Genomic DNA, 21412 nt, shown 5'->3' on the forward strand with positions numbered 1-21412 from the left:
TTTCGAACTTAACAACAGGAATGTAACAAAATAAAAAAAAAAAAACAATAAATACATCTAAAAGTAAAAAAACCACTACACTAAACAAAATCACTTGTCTTCTAGTCTAGTCTTGTTAATTTCAAATTTTTGATTGTCACATACTCAAATCATAGCTTAGCTTAGAAGTCGATAGGAATGCTATCAGCTTATCCATTAATTTTATTTACCTCGGTTCATCTCCTCCGTGGCAGATGATAGCGACGCGTTCCGAGTGTGCGCTGCGGGGAGCGAACGCGCCCAGGATGTTGAAGGGGAACCGTCTCTCCAAAGGCTCCTCTTGACGCCTCTCTACTACACAGTTCATACGGCCCCTGTAAACAATTACAAAAATAAGTATACTCAATTAAAAATAATCAAATGGTCAAGAAACCTCTGAAGGCCCCTCAGAATTGACGTGTATGTGCTGATGACAACTCAATAACAATTATACAGTTAAAAAAAAAAACTTACAAACTATTTTTTTTAAAAGAGACATCCTTTGTTATTTTACTTTACATAAAACATAAATAAATACGAGGGCGCCTATTAAAAGAATCGCCGTCAGCGTACGACCTCCTCTATTCCTTGTACGGGTAATTCATATTATACAAGTTCGCTTGTCACTACGTACAGTAGTCACAAGTAGCTGACTCACAAGGTAGATTCAATTACAATTTTTCATTAAATATATAAAGTGAAGATACTCTTTCCTACTTTTTATTGACCTATCTTCATGAGCGTACTTTGAAGCGATAATTAATACTGTAGAACTTACTTTTGGTTGTTGGCGAGGAAGGCTCCCGCGAGTTCGTCAAGGTCGAACTGTATGGGCAGCTTGAACATGGGCCTGATGGCGTCCAGCTCGTCCTCCTCTTCGGAGCCGTCGGACTCGGAGCTTTCGTCGCTACTGGAGTTCACTCCGTCATGTTTAACGTTGTCATCGTCGATTTTCTGCAATTATAATACTCATATTAACACGCTTAGTACCTTCATCCAAACTGTGTGACAAATTTTAGGAACGTGAGTTTTACTGATTTTAAATGCTGTCAGATTAATTATCCTACTACAAAAAGTCTTAGGATTAAGCACATCAGAAGTTTGGGCCAGGAAATGCATGCAATACAAAACTCGATTCATTCGAGAATGATTATCTCCGTAATTGTGGATTAACGTGGGCGAAGTACTTTCCGTTATTGAAGGAAGAAGCAAAACGAGCATTTCCTATACTCGTTCATCGAGCTATTATTTTGGTAGTTGTAAAACATCAAATGGTATGATAAAAACGAATGTAGGTAAGAAAAGAATGGCGAGACTGAATAATAACAGACAAGTTGCTGGTAAAATAGCTGTAATTAACTCGTTTAAATGATTAAAGAGCAAACCAGCAGCGGGTCGCCTACTGATAAGTGATCTGCCGCCCATGGACATCCACAACACCGCAGGAACTGCAAATGCGTTGCGTTCCGTTTTTAGCCTGATTTTACAAAATCCGTGAATTAAGCGGTATTTAGCGGTTAATAAATGAGGTGGCGTATAGTCGAATGTCCCGTTCTGTGCTGTTTACCCGCCACAATGCGCACGGACATCCTGCGCAAGACAATGCGCCGCGCGCTATTGTTCCACCGCCTCCCGTTTGTAAATAAATCCAGTATTCGGAGAGGACAGATAACTCATCACTCATTTTCCCTTTTGAGATTATATCAATGCAAGCAATTTTATTAATAATCGACCACCAAGTAGATTTTATACCTCTTCTTCTTACAAAGATCAAGCAGTTAACATATTAAGTACTACCTTGATGACTATGTATGACTATGTAGGTAATCTAAAGAGTTTAAAAATATATATTTAGTTCTTTATCAAATGACGGAAATGATGAAGTTAATAGTCTACTTTAAACGTGACGACTGGCGATTTATCTCGATCATGTTGGGACAATCATGAAGATTATCTCGAGAGATGTACGCTTTCTCAAGCACGAGGACGTGCGGGGGCGTGCAGAGGCGGAGGGGGCAGGGGCTAGTGAAAGCTGTGACGTCATTAGTTGCATAGGCCACGCACCATCGCGTGCACTTTACACCCGCTCATTTAAATTGTACAATGCACATTACGCAACGCGACAACACCGGCATTTGTAATTCCACGCTCTCGATTCAATCAGAAAATGAGCAAACCGCATGCTAATCACTTACTACCTCATTGTCTTTTCGCATGTCACATCGAAACGAATAGTTAAAATTATTGTTTAATAACTAACTGCAAGTCTTTAACAGACAAACGATTTCAGCGTATCGCAAACCAAATTATCTTTTTTTGAAATCAATTTCAGAGAGAGAATCTAAAAATTAAAAAAAATCTGTGTCACTTGTGTTTTGCGAAAACAATATTAGTCACGCTCTCCTGCATACCTCCTGCATACCTCCTGCATACCGCCTGTTAACCGCTATCGTAACCTAGAAGTGAATTTGTTTACACTTTTAACACTTTAACGACTGCGGTCCTGCTATACTAAAAACATTTTTGTAAAATTATTCTTTTGTTTATAATAACCTTATAAGGAACTAATTATATTTGACTAATAATACTTTCGTCTGTAAATTACTTTATTCTTTACAGACGTTTTCTGGCCATCTGGAGTAGAACAAAGTCTTCAGATAAATACGGATGGTATCATAAAATATAGACGTAAATCAAAACATTGTAAGAATATTTAATGAATGTATGCATTAAATGAAATGTCAACAGTTCAGGTCATGTCAGACAAGATAATCGCCTTGAGGCTTCTCTAAAGTGTTGAATAATGAGAAATGCTATATCTGCTCACTTTCTCTTAGTTCAGATCGACACGATGACCTTTAGCTGTCGGAAATGTAAACGAAATTATCTCTGATTGTGATGTGTTAAAAATACTACTTACTTTCTCGTGATTTTTCTCAGTATCAATGGTCTTTATATCTACATTCAGCGTCATTCGAAATATGAAATTATTAGCCTCATTACATTATCATCAAGTGTAATAAGTTTCCAAGATAACATTCATTTGATCAACGAGTATATGTGTATCATGCCAAGCTCATTTATCAAAACACCAGGTACTAACGGGAATTCCAACCAAATCAAACAAACAAAAAAAAAATTGCATCTTGTGATATATCAAACATCTTGTTACCTGTAATTTGTCTTCGTCGATCTTCGACTCGGCATGATTCAAGGGGTCTTCCTTGATATGACTGTCAGATTGCGGTGCCGGCGCAGGCTGCGAGCTCGAATGCAGGCTGGAAGCCTGCGGCGGGTCTGCGTGCAGCGCGTGCGCATTCGCTATCGGTAACGGCTCATCCTATAAACAATAAAATATTCATACATTTATAAAAATTACAGTACAGTAGGAGTTGCAATCAGATTAGTGTTAAATAAAGCAGTTCCTTAGTTTAGATTTCTCATATTTATCATCTATTAAATACCTACTATACAAAATTAAATCTGCAATAGAATCTTACAATAATTGTTTGGTAATATTTCAATAAAATAATCCTTTTGTATTCAATAGTGGTGTAGTCATGACATGAGACGTGTTAATAACTTTATAAGGAACTAATGACATTTAACTGATGGTAAAAATCCTTAAAAATTGTTTAATAAAACCTTGAAGAAGAATAAACCAGGAACGTCCATCTATAAAGGAGATTTGTTAGAAGAATAATAGGCTAGAATAGTAGAAAATAAAAAAGAAGTTGTTGAAAATGGAAGATGAATCCGAATTAAACCAAGGACCTTTAAGTTAAGGTTTTAATCATAGTTAGAGAATACGTTACAACATTTAATAGCACATAAAAACCGTCTATTCAAAACGTTCATTTTGTGAGTAAAAGATGACACGAGCTAACTCATCGCAAAATGGCGGCTGCATGCATTAGCTTACGTAACATTAGAGACATTTAAACGGTATATTTGCAGGCACAAACATGCGGATTACTGTTCATCATTGTCCAAGTCAGTTGCAGTTCTCACACGGAACAATGTTTGCAACTTGAAAAAACATTCATTTATGACAGTTGCAAGGTTAATTGCAATTGCGCGCAATTAAGACATTTATATGTATTACGATCAACGAATTTAACGTTTACGAATTTTTAATAACACCTGGAACAATATGGAATAAATATTGCTTGAACTTCACTAGTTCCATGTATAAAACAATAAAATAAATAAGTAAACGTTTTTTTTTAAGGAATTGACTTTATTTTATTTATATTATTTATTTCTCTATTCACATATTCAATATAATGAAAAACTTCACTAACGAATATTCGTTCTACTAATCTAAAATATTGTAAAACTAACAACCATTGCTTATGACCTCAATTGGTTGTCAATCGGTTAAAAATCAAAGCATTATTTTCGTAACCGCATCTATTTAGACATTCCTAACAAGTCGTCTAAAAGATATTTATTCCTTTATCATGACTTCAAACTATATGGTTACAAACGCATCTTAACTTCTCGTGTTTCTTAAAAGCTTCTTGAGTTTTCGCATGGCGATCTTTTGAAACAGATTGATCTTCAAAGGCATATTAATATTCTTATAATAACAAAGGAACGTTCTTTATAACTAACATAAAATACTTCTTAGTGTTAAAAAATTACTACTAGTTTTATTGATATAAAATATGGAAACATTTAATCAAAAGGTAAATTAGTTTTATGAAACTGATGTCTGCTTTTGACTGAACGTAACAAGTTATAAATTGTTTAGGAGCAACACTCGACATATTGAGAGGGTTTCATTAGAAGTATGAAAATTTAAGTTAACCCTTTAGGTACGACTATGATTTTGAAGGACTAAAGTGAATTCGCAGGGTGATTGGGTAGCACTAAAATTATTAAATATATATATATAGCTGTCAGTCGGTGATTTTATCATACCGCTACCTGATGGTTTATAGTTGATTTAAATGTGAGACGGTTCAAATGCAAAACAGACGTGAAGCGGTGTCAAGTAACGGCGGTCAGCCGAGCGGGGAATGTTCGCGAGCGCCGTTTGGATAGAAAACACCGACGATTACGTAGCCTCGCCAGTCGCCACGTCGCCTCACAATTGTCGCATTGTGCGCCGCCACTACACCCACCACAACAACACTTTTTACATCATTTACGAAACGATCATTGCCGTTATTACCTCTAAAGTCGAACATTGCGTGATAACAAGGAAACTACCTACAGCCCGATTTAAAAATAGTATCTTTAAACGGTGCCGACACCACATTAGTTACGTTTATTATGGACAACGTTCATAATTTATTGTTAAGTAAAATTATTTCATAAAGTTAGAATAGCACAATACTGGGGAAATTACACAGCGCCTCTATTAGAGAATTGTGCACTAACATCTAATTTTGTTACGTATGATAAAATATTATGATTACTTTGACCACTGCTTGAATAATATGTCTCTTATTTCAAATAGCATTAATAGGTTCAGTTTTGTGATCAATTGCGTTTAGATTTAGTATAACTCTATCGTTCACATCATCTATTTTCCATGTCTTCGTTCACATAGACTTCTCAGTATGAATTACTGACTAGCCAAGAAATTCTATGTAACTTTCAAATGCGTTTACAATTCTAGGACTTGATATATCGATTTCTACCAACGTAATGCTGCATCTTGATTTTCACAAGGAGAATTAAGGAAAACTAAAGTTGTAAACTGTAAGTACCTATACAATACTTAAGTAGGTTTGGTTATAATACGATTTTGTTATTCTTAATTTTCCTTTATTAGTTATGTTCTTTTCCGTCGCTTGAATTTGCTTAAATGATTTTCTTAAACTGACCAATAACTTTTTGTAATTTTTTTGTAAAATACTATATGATTTTTTAATATGTAAATTCAAAGAAGAGTAAGAAGTTTTGCTACATATATTAAAATTTAAAAAGTAATACGTTCGAATTGCAAAAAAAAACTGTAAATTAAAAGTATGTAAACTCTAGGTCATATAATGAGCCAACATGGAAATTAACCTTTGTAACAATTCATTTTAATTGTAAATTTATATATTTGCTAATGTAAGCAGGGTTGGGCTAAGTCATATGATTTCGAACAAATATATGAATTAAAACAAATAGTTAAAAGTGCGAATACTAAAAAAAATATTTTAATAAAACAAAACACAACGACCCACCAACAAACTCTTGTGTAATCTTAGAAACGGTTATGCTCCAAATAAAACGTTTATCAATTACGTCACATAAATTCAAACCAAGCATCAAATTAAGACAATATTATTCATATAAAATTATACCAAGCATTTCTAGATGGTTCCTATATTAATAAAACCAACTTAATGTTTTCATTTCGATTAAGTCGCTTGAGCAACCTTCGCGCCTGCGCTGTCACAATGACGTGACACCTTGATATTTTTTTTCAGTTGTATACAGGTAATAGTTAAGTGTAAGGTTCACAGATTAAATATTACACGAGATTAATAATTATCCAATAGCGTGTCTGTACGCGCGGGTTGTCGGATGTGCAGAAGAATCATTTTGTTGCGCATACGCGTAAAATAACCCATTTCCGTTTTCCCCAAGCATAACAGTAGTTATGCGCACGTGATGTGAACTAAGCAAAAACTATAGAAAATTACAAATTTAAACCTTCAATTGTATCTGCATAAACAAATCAAACCTTGTTGATAGGAGTTTTACATAAATTATTAAAAAAAATAACGAATTCTAAATAAATAACGAATAATAAATTCTTCAACATATAAGTTGTTTATATTTAAACTATGATTGAATTTATTATATCTAACAAAACACACAAACGTGGACCTAATCTCTGTGCTAGTGACAACTTCCTTTGAAATGTTGTTTCGAATTTTAAGTTTTGACTGTGATATTTTGATAAAAATATCAAGATTATGACGATGAAGATCCCAAGTAGGGTTGGCGACAGGCAGGAGGCCGGATGTAAAAACTTAAGGCAAAACTGTAAGGTTTATAAACCTTGTGTTCCGACCCCACATGGGTGACAAATGATGATCAAGATATATGACGATGTATTAAAAGTTTAATTATTAAATTCCGACGGACCCAAACTAGTCGGTACCGTCATAGGACAATCACAAGGGAGTTCTATAATTAATTTATTATGATGTCTCATGAAAGTTTAAACAATTTAGTTTAATTATTATTAAGTAACCAGAAAAATATATAGTGAAACATATCCGCTTTATAATCGTTGTTTCAGAATATTTTGTTTCACAACAACCTTCAAAACTTTATTCAGAAGAGGATATCAAATCAAATGTTGAAAGTTATTAAACTAAGGTATCGTGTTTTGGAAATGAAGACGTGAAATTAATGCCTTGAAGAGAATAATTATGTACTTTGAAGCAAATATTATAAGATAATTCTTTGTCGATAGACTATACACTAAATACTAGACATAACTACATGCCAAGAATATTCTTGTTATTAGTACTCTTTTAATATTATACGTAGTTAAAGGCGCTGCCAATAGTTTGAATTCTTTTATTGCTTGTAATTCAATTTACTGAATATTGAAGAGATTTGATATTTTACGTCTCTCTTTTGTTGCTTACTTTTTGACAGCAAATCTCTTTAAATTCTATTACGTTACTAGTACACTAATATCACAATTGTAGAGATCCGGCTGTTAAAACTCAGAGCAAGGTATTATTAGCAGAAGTATAATGTGTTAATTTAAAACACAATTGGTCACGAGGTGCGAATCGTCAACGTATGCATCTTAAATGTTTATATTTCAATACATACGTTAAATATTATGAGTTATGTACGCATTATCGCTATAATGGTATGCATTTTAACATAGTTCCATAAAGCGAATGTGAATTGAATAGAAAACAGTTGCCAATTACAGACGTTATTCATGTTCCAATCAACAAAGACAACTTACCGAACCGAACATTGAATAAGTACCTAGGATTTTGAATGACAAACACGTATAAAAGGAAAAAAACTTGTTTAAATGTCGGCTACTTACTATCTTGTTATACCAGGATAACACTGTGCTTAGTAAATTTTGGAATGTGTCTTGCATTCACCATGTTATTGTATTTTTTTATAAAACGATCTGCATTATTAGACATTACTCTTCCCAGGTAGGGCTGGCAACAGGCAGGCGGCTAGCCGTAAAAAATGAAGCCAAAATATTAAGGTTTATAAAACCTTGTGCGCCGACCCCACGTGAATAGGATAAGACCATTGAAGATAACGATGAGTGCTTATTAGCTCACAATGATTAAACATAGACCATGACCATAGACCTCATATTTTGTAGCTATTACTAACGTAACGTACTAATTCAACCATTAAAATGTCTAAACTAATAAGTTCTGTCCTCAACTGTGTACTTAAAACGGACATGACGCTGACGAATTTACAAAAAGTCGCCCACGTTTGAACTTCATATATTATATGGCCACGACGTGCCTCGGAACAAAACAATGAAAAACCAAACCAAAAAAGTCAATCGTGTAATCGACACCTAAAGTAATACCCGTTTCGAGAACTTAAGTAAATGTAAATACAAAAAGAAATCTGGTACTACTGGTTTTAAGGTACTTTAACTTTAGGGAACTTAACTAAGCCCTATAAAACTTAATTGAAATTAACACGCGGTTCTAGCACTAACATTGTTATTACCTAAGTAAAACAGTACTTAAAGTCTAGACCTGATCGTAAAGTTAACTCGTTCACGCTTACAACTTAATAATGTACATTAAACAACAAAGACTCTTTAAATTACTTTCTATTGCTTGAAACCATCAAAAGATTTAGGCCCTTTGTTAGTGCTCTTTCACATTTCACCGATTTAAATGTCAGAGATAGAGCATTCTTTTTTATAACAATATTAAATTGTGTATAACATTTCCTCAAATTGAAAGTTAAATGTGAGATGGAGAGAGTATTTTGATATTCTTTTAAATTTCTATATTTCAACGTTCAAATAAACTCTATAGAGTATATAGTAAAATTCGTGTCATAGTTCGATGTTTAGAACCAGCGACTTAAAAGCGCCCCAAGGCTTACCAATAGCGGTAGAGTTGGCGAAACTGTATGTGTGCGTGTTAGTGTGGGGAAAGTTGCGGACTCGGTCATTGACCCCGGGTCGCGGATGCATCTCAACGGGACAGCCGGCCAAAGCGATGCGTTTCCAATATAGCGTTTGTTTATTAGATGAAACATTAACGTTCTCCTAGAAAGTGAGGAAGATATCACTTTAAATAACTGCTGGTCATTAATTGAGAACATCAATTAAAGCAACATTCCTTTAAAAATCGTTAAGCGCAGTGTTAGTGAATCGTTCTATAAATCTGGCTCAATTATGCATTATTATTGCTTGACACGATTTAGAGAATAGTTTTATTTATTTAATAAATTTCAATAGATTTATATCTAACGTTTTTTTTAATCAAATGCAAGCTTTATGTGTTACGAAATGCAAACAACATTGCACATGGATATACAGCTAAATTGTCGCTTAGCGTCTTGGCTGAGAAAAAAAAAACAGTTTTTTCTACATTGTCTTATGTAATCTGCGACTAAAGACATCCGCAAGGGTCGGTTGTGATTGTGAAACTGTTGTCGCAACTTAATCGCTTCGTTCCGTTGTGCTTCAAAGATTTTATTGCAAATCGAAAAGTATCAAGTGAAGTGTAAGCCCCTGTTGAACTATACTATATGAAAATTGTTACTGATTGTGATAGGAATTAGAAATATATAGGAAAAAGACGATATACAAAAACAAGAACTTTACTACAAAAAGACGATAATATATACTATAAAAAGGCGAAACTGCAAAACCAATTTAATTTACTTTACATAAATTCAGCAAAGAGAGATTTCAAAATAAATTTCAGAACTGTTAACGTCAATAAAAACTGATTACGAGCATCAATAAGCAGTGAAAGTGCAAACAGATAATGCGGAGAGAAGATTAGAAATACAACTGAAGATGTACTACAAAGGCTGTGTAACATGTTACTCAATAACAAATAATAGACGCGTCTTGTTACATAACATAACATATGCGTGACAGTTTCACACTTCAATATGTATAAATAAATTATGTAATATGTCTAGTTTATATAAGTACCTAAACCCTCAGTCAAAAGAAAGCCTAATATAGAAACAGACTAGAAGAGTATTACAGCTAACATTATAGAAATCTGAAAATATAGATTATGCATTCACGATTTTTCCTTTTAATGTAAAAGCACAATTACATAACTATTTTTACCTTTATCCCATTCTTTCTCATACTTCAACTTAATTTTATTTCGTTTTAATAATTTTTATTTCAAGGATTACTCAATCTTGTGTTTATTTCCAATGTAACTTTCATGTTTAGTAAATCATTCCTAGTACATAGCCCTAAGTACTTCAGCATAAGATTTTCATATCCCTGTTCAATAGGATTGCTATTAATTTATTGCAACAACAAATTACCATCGTTTCATTCATACTAAACTTTGCATTACATTGATAATTGTAGAATAGTATTGCTTACAGATCAATGAACAGTGTAACTACTACCAAAGGCAAACTACGTAACAAATGCAATAATTAATGTAACCTTCTAATTTTCCTACAGTTATACTAGCTAGCATCAAAAGAGTCTGCGCTTGCACAACATTCGTGAAGATTCAAGGTGAACGGGTCGAGTGTCTCGCAACACGACCTGATACTACTTTAAAATTCCAACTAAAAATCTCACAAATATAAACACGACCGCAACTATTACATAACACACCGGATAAACAGATGTAGAATAAAAATAATAAACAACTAATTATAACTACAAATAACCACAACTATTTCTATTCATAGAAGGAACTAAACTTGGACATTAGAAGACACCGTCAACATAAGAACTACAATAGTATACAAAACTTTATAAAAGTGCTGGTTGTATATATTTAACCCCTATTTAATAGGTCGCATATTCTCGCATATATTTATTTCAGTAATGTTAAAGTTTCAAGTTATGATACAAAATTCTTAAAAAACCACACTATTCTTATAGTTTTGGTTTATAAAATATTCTAGGTCATGACTCATTTTAAAGATAACATGGCCATTGATTTTATAAAAATATTGCTATGTGCCTATTGAATAGAACATAACATAGTAATTCAGTGATTTCATAATTAAATGAGTTAGTTAAATTATTAAAATTGACAAAAGAATAAAGAAATAATCGCTTTTGTATACTTTTATAACACAATAGGCGAATTACGTTATTTCTTTAAAGTCTTGAAAATGTCACCATACGTGTTTGGTTAAGGAATAAAAATGCATTACCAAGCAATTACAGTAGGTCAACGTTATGGGTCATTTTGATGGTTTATAATTCGAGGCACATAACAAATATATTCCCACGAAGACGACTTACTCTGAATATCAAATGCGTACTCATAGTTACCTAAAATTTAAGGTCAACAAACTATGTGGTACAAACACGTTTTGATACTTATCACCTTTTAAATTATTACCATTTATATTTCAAATTTCCTTTGAACGTAAACGAGTGACAAGATGTACGTATATAGTTAGGCCAACTTACGTAAATTTATACATTCTTATTTACCACTCATATAAAAATACTTTCAATTTTATTTACATTAAAGTTCATAAATATATTTTCCAGTGAGCTGTATAAATATACAATACTTTTTAAACTTCAAACTTTTACTAGCTTTTAAATATATTAATCTCATAACTTAAGGATTCAGTTTTTTTATCTCTTTTTGCTTAATCGAATTTTAATTAACACGTAAATTGTTATTTTATTTGACTTTCTAAAAGCTATAATTATAAAAGTTTCTAATAAAAAAGTAACAATGTAATTTAAAGAGAAATGGTAAATTTCAGCAGGGGAGAGTTAAAATGTACAAATGTTGCTATACAAATCAATATCGACAATCTACAAGTAATAATATCTGGGCATTCTTTTTGAATACCCCAACTCTCATATTAAAAAGATGAAGTAGGTAAGAAGTAGAAGTCTTATATGAAGTGGGAAAAGTAAGTCGTATGGAAACTATTTAGACAAAATATCTACTTTTGCCATAAAATTTAGATTGCGCTATAATAGTTGTGCTGAAAGTTAAGTACTTACCGCAACGAGTCCATCATTCCCGTAGCTTCTTCCTTCCAGCGCCAGTTCCTTATCCAGCATGGCGTCCAGCTGCTCAAGCTGGTGGCAGGAGGCGCGCGCGGCCACCCAGCTCGAAGCTAAGATGAACGAGCCAAGAATGAAGGACGACGCGATTATCGTCACCGCCGCGATCCTGGCTATTTGTACCGATGATGACACCCTTTGGCGATACGCCTATAAAGAAACAAAATCATTTAAAAACATTCGGATTTACTGAAACACGGTTCCAAATCAAGATCAAATTTTATAAAAAAGTGGCCACTTAAATTATTTAACAATATCGACAAATTAACAACATATTCAATGAAAATATAACATACTTGTTTCTACAGTAAGTAGTTTCTGTACCTTGTGGCCTTGATTAATACTCACAAGGAAAGGAACAAGACACTATTTCATACCATATTCATATCGGCATGTTGGTCAATCGTTCATAAACAGTATTGTCCCTTTTTATAAATCGAGATAATCCTTTATAAAACATGGTACCTATGGTATGGTATAATGTGTACTTGTACATCAAATGCAAATGGTTTGAACATTAGTATTGGAGGGCCGTACAGTGCTTGGCATCGTACACAGTAACGTTCACTTTATAGCCACACGAGCGGATCTGTTTGAATCAAACCCACATCGCCGTACTTGGCACACCGGCCTTGGACAACTGAGAATACATCTCAGTATACACTTGAAGTTGCATATATTTAACAAACTAATATGTATTTAAAAAATAAACGCTAGCAAAAGCAAAATTCACATAACTTAGATGTTATAGAAATGGAAAATTCCATGACACATGCGGTTAAATATAATATTGTTTGTTTGATGTAGGATGATAATTTATTTGGCGTAAAAGTACAAATCGATTCTCGAACTCTTGTCCTAACGCCATGATACTTAATCTCGTTTTATAAATCAACATCAAGGTGACCTTTGTTTCAAATACATAAAAAAGATTAATTAGGTTATTAGTTTCCGATATTATTGCGTCCCGAAAATTATCTTCAGGCTTATTTCTTTTCTAACAAAGTATTTCTCATTTGATTTCCGGATTTGATTACGTCCGTATTGTGGAAATTATATTTAGACACGGATCAAAGAATCAACTACGACGTGTACGGTATAATGGAAAAACAAAATACGAAGGCACAAATTGACATCGTCATGCTCGCGAAAGATTTCGTCGATTTTCGAATGCAATCTTAAAAGAACTTTCACCGGAAAGATGGTGCCGGCGGTGCAACAATCAAAATCATTTATGTAACACTGTGGCACTTGTCCGACGTTAAATAATTTAAGCATTATAGAGAATTATGTAGAATCCAATCATACAAATGCAAATCTTTTCTCATTCCTTCACTATGCAATCTCTTGTCTAATGTGGAAGCGAGCTACATTTTTGGACCATGTATTACTACGCTACATAAAACATAGCGACATATTGTTGTTTTATCTTGGAAAACACTATGAAATTTTGAAAAAATATACAAAAGTGTAAACTACAATATTTATTATGGCCCGAGGTAAAGTGACACAAAAGTGGCCGTTTTATCTTCTGTTTTAATTTTCTAAGGGGAAGACTAGACACTATTGTGAGAGTATAATTTTAGTCCAAGTTATCGACTTGTTTAAGAAGTTGGAGACGTTAATTATTTAATAATAAATACATTAACTTTCTAATAAGAACGCTACTGGGACATCACAATAGAAAGCTCGTGTCTTATAGGCTTTCGCTCCAACAAATGTTCATGCTAATGCGAACAAAACTAAGCCATACAATGTTTTAAATCAATAACCTAACGTTGTAAACAAAGCTTACAATTAAGTTTTTGTATTCTAAAATATGTGCAGAATTCAGTTTTTCTTTAATTACAAGGCCCTTAATATTAGCTATCTATAATTTAAAGTGTCACTTATCCATATCTAATATTTCTAGAAAACATAAAGTGTAATAAACATAAATAGTACCTATGTATTTGATTTTTGTTCCTTTATAATGTTAAGGTCATAGAATAACGTTATCCAACACAACAGAAATAAGGATTATTCCTTGTGCTACAAGATGACATGACGTAATGTGCGTATTAACATTACTGGGACTAATGTTTAAAGAAGCCCACGCGGTACGGAAGTTCTCGCTTGTGGAACCACTCTAACGGTCACCTAGTCAATAAAAAGAAAATCAAATGCTCAAGTTTACCGGTATATTTAAAACGATTTTTTTGGTTCGAAGTTATCAAAACTTTACCAACTTACAACTTTACGTTAACGAACATAGATTTAATGATAAATAACTTAATAAGTAATCATCAATAACAAGTAAATCTTTTCATATGATAAAATTACGAAGTAAAGCAAGTTAATTTTAAACTTAGTTTCAAAGTCCTCGAATGATCGGAAACCATTTGTAGTACAGTTTTAAAATACTAGGTATCTAGCTGGAAACAAAATAAAATGTTATAAATAAAAAAAACGTGTTCCTATTTCGAATTATGCACGTTGACTTATTGATAAAATCAACACGGGCAGGAATAAATAAATGACGATGAGCAAGAGCAGGGAAAACGTGGTCACATCGTATTGTAATGTTGATAAAAATGCATCGCAACTCTTTGCATCATCACTTTATATTATTATCATCGAACATAACTCAAAAAGACAAAGAAAAAAATCGTTTTAGTCTCTTACAATAAATAGCATTGTGTGAAAACAAATAGAAATGACACAACTTCATGAGTACGTGATATTATTGAAAAATACCAAGGCTTGTTGTACATGATAAAAAGGCCAAATAAGCGAGCTTAGACGCTTTATGACCTACAACAGCTGAGGCAAGTTGCTCACTTTTAAGAACCAAGTACACCCTATTCTTAAAACAATATCAAACGTATTTTTAATAATACTATTATAGACAGATTCCACAAATAGTTCTAAAACGTTCAAGAATTTCAGAAGTCAGAGATTTATGCTTGCTTCTCTTACATAAAACTTTATTTGGCTTAATTATGTAGCTCAGAACCATAAAAAACTCTAGTCGTTTGGTGAACTAAGCAACAAAAATAAATATCCATACAATTTGCATGGACTGGTAATCCGTATACATATTTATTATATTCAGATTAGATTAGATGTATATTATTTATGTGCTTGTTAAATCTAATTTTTTAGAGTCTGTTAATAAGTCTGTTAAATTCTAGTTGTCGTTTTATGCCTGCACATTATGTTTTGCGTTTTATTTCAGTATGCAAATCTATCCAGAGACAACTGTCTGAATGTTTAAAGTAGATTTTGAACATTATAAATGTCTTTGTAAACAATAAGTTTTTATGAAGTCACTAAAAGTGGTAGGATATGACGCAAACGCCATTGTTATGTCCACCGCGGCGACTGGTCGCTACCTATAAAGATTTCACTCTGTTGCGACGTTTATTACAATGCCGGGTTTTTCCTTCTGTTGACGGAAAAAAAACACCGGAGGAAATAAAATCGCAGAATACAGATTATCATGCAACTCGTATTAAGGCACAATAATTATTGTTTTTTTTTTTAAATTGCAAACATATTCATTTTAGTGGTAATGTTATTACTTGGAAATAACATATTGAATAGATTATTTAAATAGAAAAGAATTCAACGCATTAGTAAGCACCAATTCTACGAGTGTCAGAGCACAATGAAAAAACTTTATCCATTAAATTTTCATTTTTTGCACCGTTACTCTTATATCGTGACTACCTCTAATTATATAATAGATGCTCGATTATAACAATAAATGGACAACTACAATAGAACAATGAAATTTCACATTTACTAACACATATCTTATGGAGATCGCTTGTCGGTTCTCAGAAATTGCACAAAATTCCAACAGATTAATGAATAAAAAGAAACCTCCTTTAATCCAACTTTCAATTTTTGTTTTCATTTACCAATAATTATACTTAAAGTAAATATTAAATATCCAACTGGGCTAAAGTAAGCTTTTATGACTTAAAAAAAAAAGTTTTGTAAGCATTTATAAAGGGAAATTACGTATGTATATAAACTAAAGCCATAGTTTACAAACAGGCGGCGCGGGCGCGTCGTATGCGTCACCGGCACCCGGCGGCGCCGGCACCGGCCGCGGCCAGAGAGAAAGGCGCTTTCCCGCAACCTCACTCACTAACCGGCATTATTTATTAACTAACCCGTCATCTATCTTTACTGTTGTAGATTAAAACTATCACATGACACCGTTTTACATTTTTTCCTCCAAATAATTTACAATAATCCTATAAGCAAAGCAATATTTTAATAGAAATCTTATTTTACACTTATTTACTAAAAAAATCAACCTTAACTTGAAATACCCAATTTCAGTTAAAAAAAAAACGAATAAACAGATGACATAAGTCCATAAGTAGTGAATTAATATTGACTATACCGGTGGTGGTTCAGAAGCGCTGTACACTTCCGAGGGTGGATATTCCGGCTTCATGGTGATCGTCGCCATTGAATCCGGCTGGTGCTCCTTCTCCATCACGGCTGAATCTCACGAAAAAAAAAAATTAGTTTGTATAGTACGCGCGTATCGACTGACGTTCAAAACAGGAGTGCGTCGAAACGAAGGCGAGCGAGTGAACGGCGTCAACGAGTGGTGGGGTCGTCACAAGGAGATGGTGATTGTATGAAGTATTGTTCGCTTGCTGATGCTAGAACATCGGCCAACCTTATACACGTATGTACTACAAAACGATCATTTAAGACCTTAGTACCACATGAGCTAGGCTTGTCCTTCATTCTCTTTAATGACCTAAAGAAATACGTATTAATTTGTCGTTTTTTTTTTCGACTTCGTAGTCTTCTATGTTAATTCTTTGTTTATTTATAATGATTGACTCATGAAAGTTTTAAACATAATGCGTCTGCAATAAGCTTCTCCTATGTCCATCTATCTAAACAGTAATTATCAGAATAAATGATTATATCTAGTTGAGCTTTAAGAATAAAAAATTATCCATTCATAGATTTCTACCCCAAAAAGCTCAAACGATATATCGACAGCAGTGCATTACTGTTGGACTTTAATAACCTACTTTCTCAAAGCAATCTAAACTTCTGTATTCTTTTATATTCTCTGTTAAAATGCCATAACTCAATATTTGAACTCGAACTTTGAATATTTCGTTAAACTTGAAAAAAAAATAGCAATGATTATATAGTGCTTCTCAACAATCTACGACTTCAGTAGGCGTTATTCATTGTAAAATATCTCTACCATCCTCTACGGATAAGGTATTAGATTTACTTTTTGTAGTAGTGACTGTTGATACAGATTGAGGTATAACAAACAGCTATGACCGCGGCTGCGCAGTTAGCGAAATCAATCGATTACCACTGTCGCGCAATTGCAGCCATTTGGCCGTGCTCTTTATGTAAAATGCTCTTTTTTATTAACTTTCCCTGCTAAAAAAAAGAAATCTGATTGCGTTATCGTCTGAGAATAATGACCCTATAGTCATTATTCTTGCAATATTATGGTTCTTATATAATTACTAGCTTTTCCCGTGACTTCGTCCGCGTGGAGTTTAAATTAAACTTTCACCCCTTAAATTTAGACCTTTATTCATTTAAAAAGACCTGACCCTTGTAGTAATTATTTGTTTTGTTTGTCAATTTTCAAGTAGTTCTTTTGAAGGAATAGCCTTGTTCTATATAAACTTTAGGCCTTTAAGGGAAAAATTTCTTCCTTTACAGAGCTCACCTAGGTAGGAATAAAAATCCCAATGTTTCTGCATCACCAGCCCCGGGGTTGAATGCCAGTTTTTTGTACATATAACTTGTAATTATTCATTTTTTCTACTAAGAAAGTCTTGTCGTTGTAAGTTTTTCATCACAAAAAATAGTTTTTTATTTTTTGCTATCTAAGACATCAATTACCTCATCAACATCCAATGCTTTACAGGATAAAATTTAATTTCGAAAGACATAGGGTATAGATAATTATTTTTCACTGAATTCATGACTGAAAAAAGCATTTATATCAAACATTCGGTTGTTTCCAAAACTACAAGGATAATTCACGAACTACGAAGTTAAGTAGTTAGTACAAAGTAGTCACACACTCTTTGGGATGAACATGGACAGTACTCACGATCTTGAAATTTAAACAAATTAACAATTAAGTTACATTATTAATTAAATATATTTAATTATTTAAATGAAGTTGAATTTTGAATTAAAGGCCAAAAATTTGCATTCAAGCTTGGCTAAAAGTTAAATACGATATATTATGCCACAACACAAACACGTCAAACACGAACATCAAACTGTCAAACTTTGTTATTTCGATTTTCGGACTGTGGGTTGTATTCGTTTTATTCATATGTTATATTGTTTAACTTAAAACGGATATACATTAAAGGGATTTAAAATCATTTTGCGATATTAAAAAATCTAGCGCTAATACTGAACATTAAAATGACCAGTTCTGGAAAAGGCACTTTTCAACCGGTAAGTAGATTATTCCCAAAATAGAATTCCTGTTCGTTTCAGTATAAATTACCCTAACTTATCCTTTATTTAGGATTCCGATGTTCATATATCATTTGAAGATCAACAGAAAATAAATAAATTTGCAAGACTTAATGCTAAAGTTGATGACATAAAGCAAGAGCTCAAAATGAAGCAAAATGATTTGAAAAATCTGGACGAGGCGGTAGAGGAATTAAGTTTGGCTGACGACACGGAGAAAATTCCATACCTTATTGGCGAGGTGTTCATATGCCAGAGCTTAGAGGATACCTTAGTAAGTAAATTTTACATTGAAAAACCCATGTTGTGGATATAACCTAAACCTTTTTCTCGAAATGTTAAATACAAAGCCACGTAATTATTAAGAAGTTTGTTTTAAAAGATAACTCAGAAATTTTCCAGAACTTAATTATTATTTTTTTATATCATAAAGTGGCAAACAAGCAGGCAACAGCTGCCCATAGATATCCACAATTCCAGATGCGTTGCCTACCTTTAATCAACAGAGGAGGGGATGCACAGAAATAGGATATATCCTCTTCCTGTGCATCTCTCCTCATCAAATCCACTTCCCCTTCCTATCCTTACCTTATATGAAAACAGTGGGAACATGCACTAAAATTAGGCCTCCGGCAACACACTCGTCAGACAAAGCGTGGAATTGCTTCTACTTCACTCTTGTTTTCTGTATGGTCATGGTATTGCATTGGTTGACCAGGCCCTTTCATGCACCTAACTAGTGTTGCCAGGCGTCCGGATAAAGCTGGACATTGGTAGGCTTTTTGATTGCCTGTCCTGCCAAAATAAACGGTTTTCTGGCTTTTGTGAGGCTTTTTACATTTCCCAAACGAGAGTGTACATATTAACACAGAGACAAAATCCTAAATAATATAGGGTGTCCGACCTTTCTACCCAAATGTCCGGCCAAACTGGCTGGTCCGTCTGGCTAGTAGGTTTGGCGACCTGGCAACCCTACACCCAACAAATATTATTGCAAGATCCACATCTGTAAAACTAATTAAATATTACTATGAAAGTGAAATAATAACTAAGCTGTCTAGAAGTTTCATCTCTCTTTTTGTGTAGTCTGTGTAGTAAAACTAAACTATACTGTTGAATACTCATTACAACTATAATTGGTGCATCTTATATGAGTAGGCAGGATATGTTCTTTGGGAACTACATTTTCTTTGACATGTTGCTCTTGAAAAAGGAAAATAGGATCATGTTCTATTCAACTTAACAGACTTTTGTTGTTCAAATGAAAATAGCAACTTAACTCACCGTGAGCGCAAGTTTGCTTGCTACTGTACTTGTTAAAGTGTAAATCGGGATTTGGGATGGTTACATTAGGACTCATCTGATAAATTGTATAAACATATTTTTCAGAAATCATTGGAGGTGACAAAATCTAAAAAACAAGATGAAATAAAAGAATTGGATGCAAAATATGAAGAGCTGAAGGCACAGATGGGAGAATTGAAACTTCACTTGTATGGGAAGTTTGGAAGTCACATCAATTTGGAAAATGAAGAGGAGTAGATTACTGTAAAAAATTTTTTTAGCTTTTACTGTTTATATTCTATAATCAAGCTTAACTTTCTAATAAAGAAATTAATTTAATTATTTTATGAAAGTTAGCATTTATCAATTTCACTAAATATGGCGTTTAGTTATAAATTGTGGAAAATTAAAGCACATTTGCAATATAACTATATATTTATCACATAATTAGCAGGAACAGTAAACAATTAACCAAAATAAATTTCTAATTTATACATATAAATACTGTTTCAATAAATATAAACAATTCAATCTTAGTATATACAGCAAATTTTGATTAGACCATTAAAACATTATGAAGAATTAATTTTACGCTTGTGAATTATCCATATATTCCTAACACATTTAATTGCATTAAAATAGCTTTTCCAAATCAGAATATTGATATTAAACCTTTGTAAAACTTATTACGGAAATGTAATTATAGTTTGTGCAACAATACAAAAGTTTATAACAATCTGTCCCGTTTCTTAATGATTTATTGGTCATGTAAACATTATAATGATAAGTTTTCTTTTCATGCCAATATTATTTACTATGATTGCACTAAATGTTATGTCACTTATCTACGTAGACAAATAATACTGCACTTTTATCATTGTTCTAAAAATAAATAAATTGTACTAGAGATCGTATTATTTCTAATAATACTAAAAACTATATTAAGTAATATAATTTGCATATTTTTAAATTATTTATAAAGTCAAAATAATGATGACAATTTGAAATATATTAATTTTAGCTTTTTACTATTTTTTTTAATTATATGCAACCTTACCTTATTATACATTTTAAGCAAAGGTTATATACATTTTACATATCAAGAATGATACTAAGTATGTAATCAAGGCTTACTGTTTAGTATATTTTTTGACTTATATATAAAATAACACAATTATATAAATTGTTACATAGAACAATCTCACACCAGAAAACAGAGGAAATTATTGTAATCATTATCTGTGGTAAAAAGGCAAACTTTATATACATATGGCAGGATAAAGTGGCAAACGGCTACCTGAATTCGCCGAAATAGCGAAGCAATCGCTGCCCATAGACATCCGCAATTGCAGATGTGTTGCATACTTAATCAAGGTTATAAAATTTGTC

At 32.9% G+C, this 21412-nt stretch overlaps 2 protein-coding genes across 4 annotated transcripts in view; one reads left to right on the plus strand and one right to left on the minus strand.

The window, feature by feature from the left end:
• LOC106719195 (RNA-binding protein 33) overlaps positions 1-16841 on the minus strand; it is a 34847-nt gene extending 18006 nt beyond the window's left edge. For 2 of the 3 annotated variants that reach the window (XM_045680198.1, XM_014513469.2), the window contains exons 1-5: positions 16650-16840; positions 12188-12400; positions 3191-3358; positions 797-972; positions 210-353 (exon numbers count right to left, since the gene is read on the minus strand). In XM_045680198.1, coding sequence (XP_045536154.1) covers positions 210-353; positions 797-972; positions 3191-3358; positions 12188-12400; positions 16650-16745 — 797 coding nt within the window. In that variant the 5' untranslated portion in view covers positions 16746-16840. Of the gene's footprint in view, positions 1-209; positions 354-796; positions 973-3190; positions 3359-12187; positions 12401-16649 lie in introns of all 3 variants that reach the window. The other variant, XM_045680199.1, reaches the window with a different exon arrangement.
• A 1673-nt stretch (positions 16842-18514) lies between these two features.
• LOC106719165 (probable prefoldin subunit 4) lies at positions 18515-20440 on the plus strand. The gene is made up of 3 exons (XM_014513433.2): positions 18515-18718; positions 18792-19013; positions 20129-20440. Exons 1-3 carry the CDS (start codon positions 18686-18688, stop codon positions 20279-20281), a joined length of 408 nt encoding a protein of 135 aa, XP_014368919.1. The 5' UTR covers positions 18515-18685; the 3' UTR covers positions 20282-20440.
• The last annotated feature ends 972 nt before the right edge of the window (positions 20441-21412 follow it).

This window comes from Papilio machaon, chromosome 12 (assembly GCF_912999745.1).
Source record: "Papilio machaon chromosome 12, ilPapMach1.1, whole genome shotgun sequence".
Lineage (NCBI taxonomy): Eukaryota > Metazoa > Arthropoda > Insecta > Lepidoptera > Papilionidae > Papilio > Papilio machaon.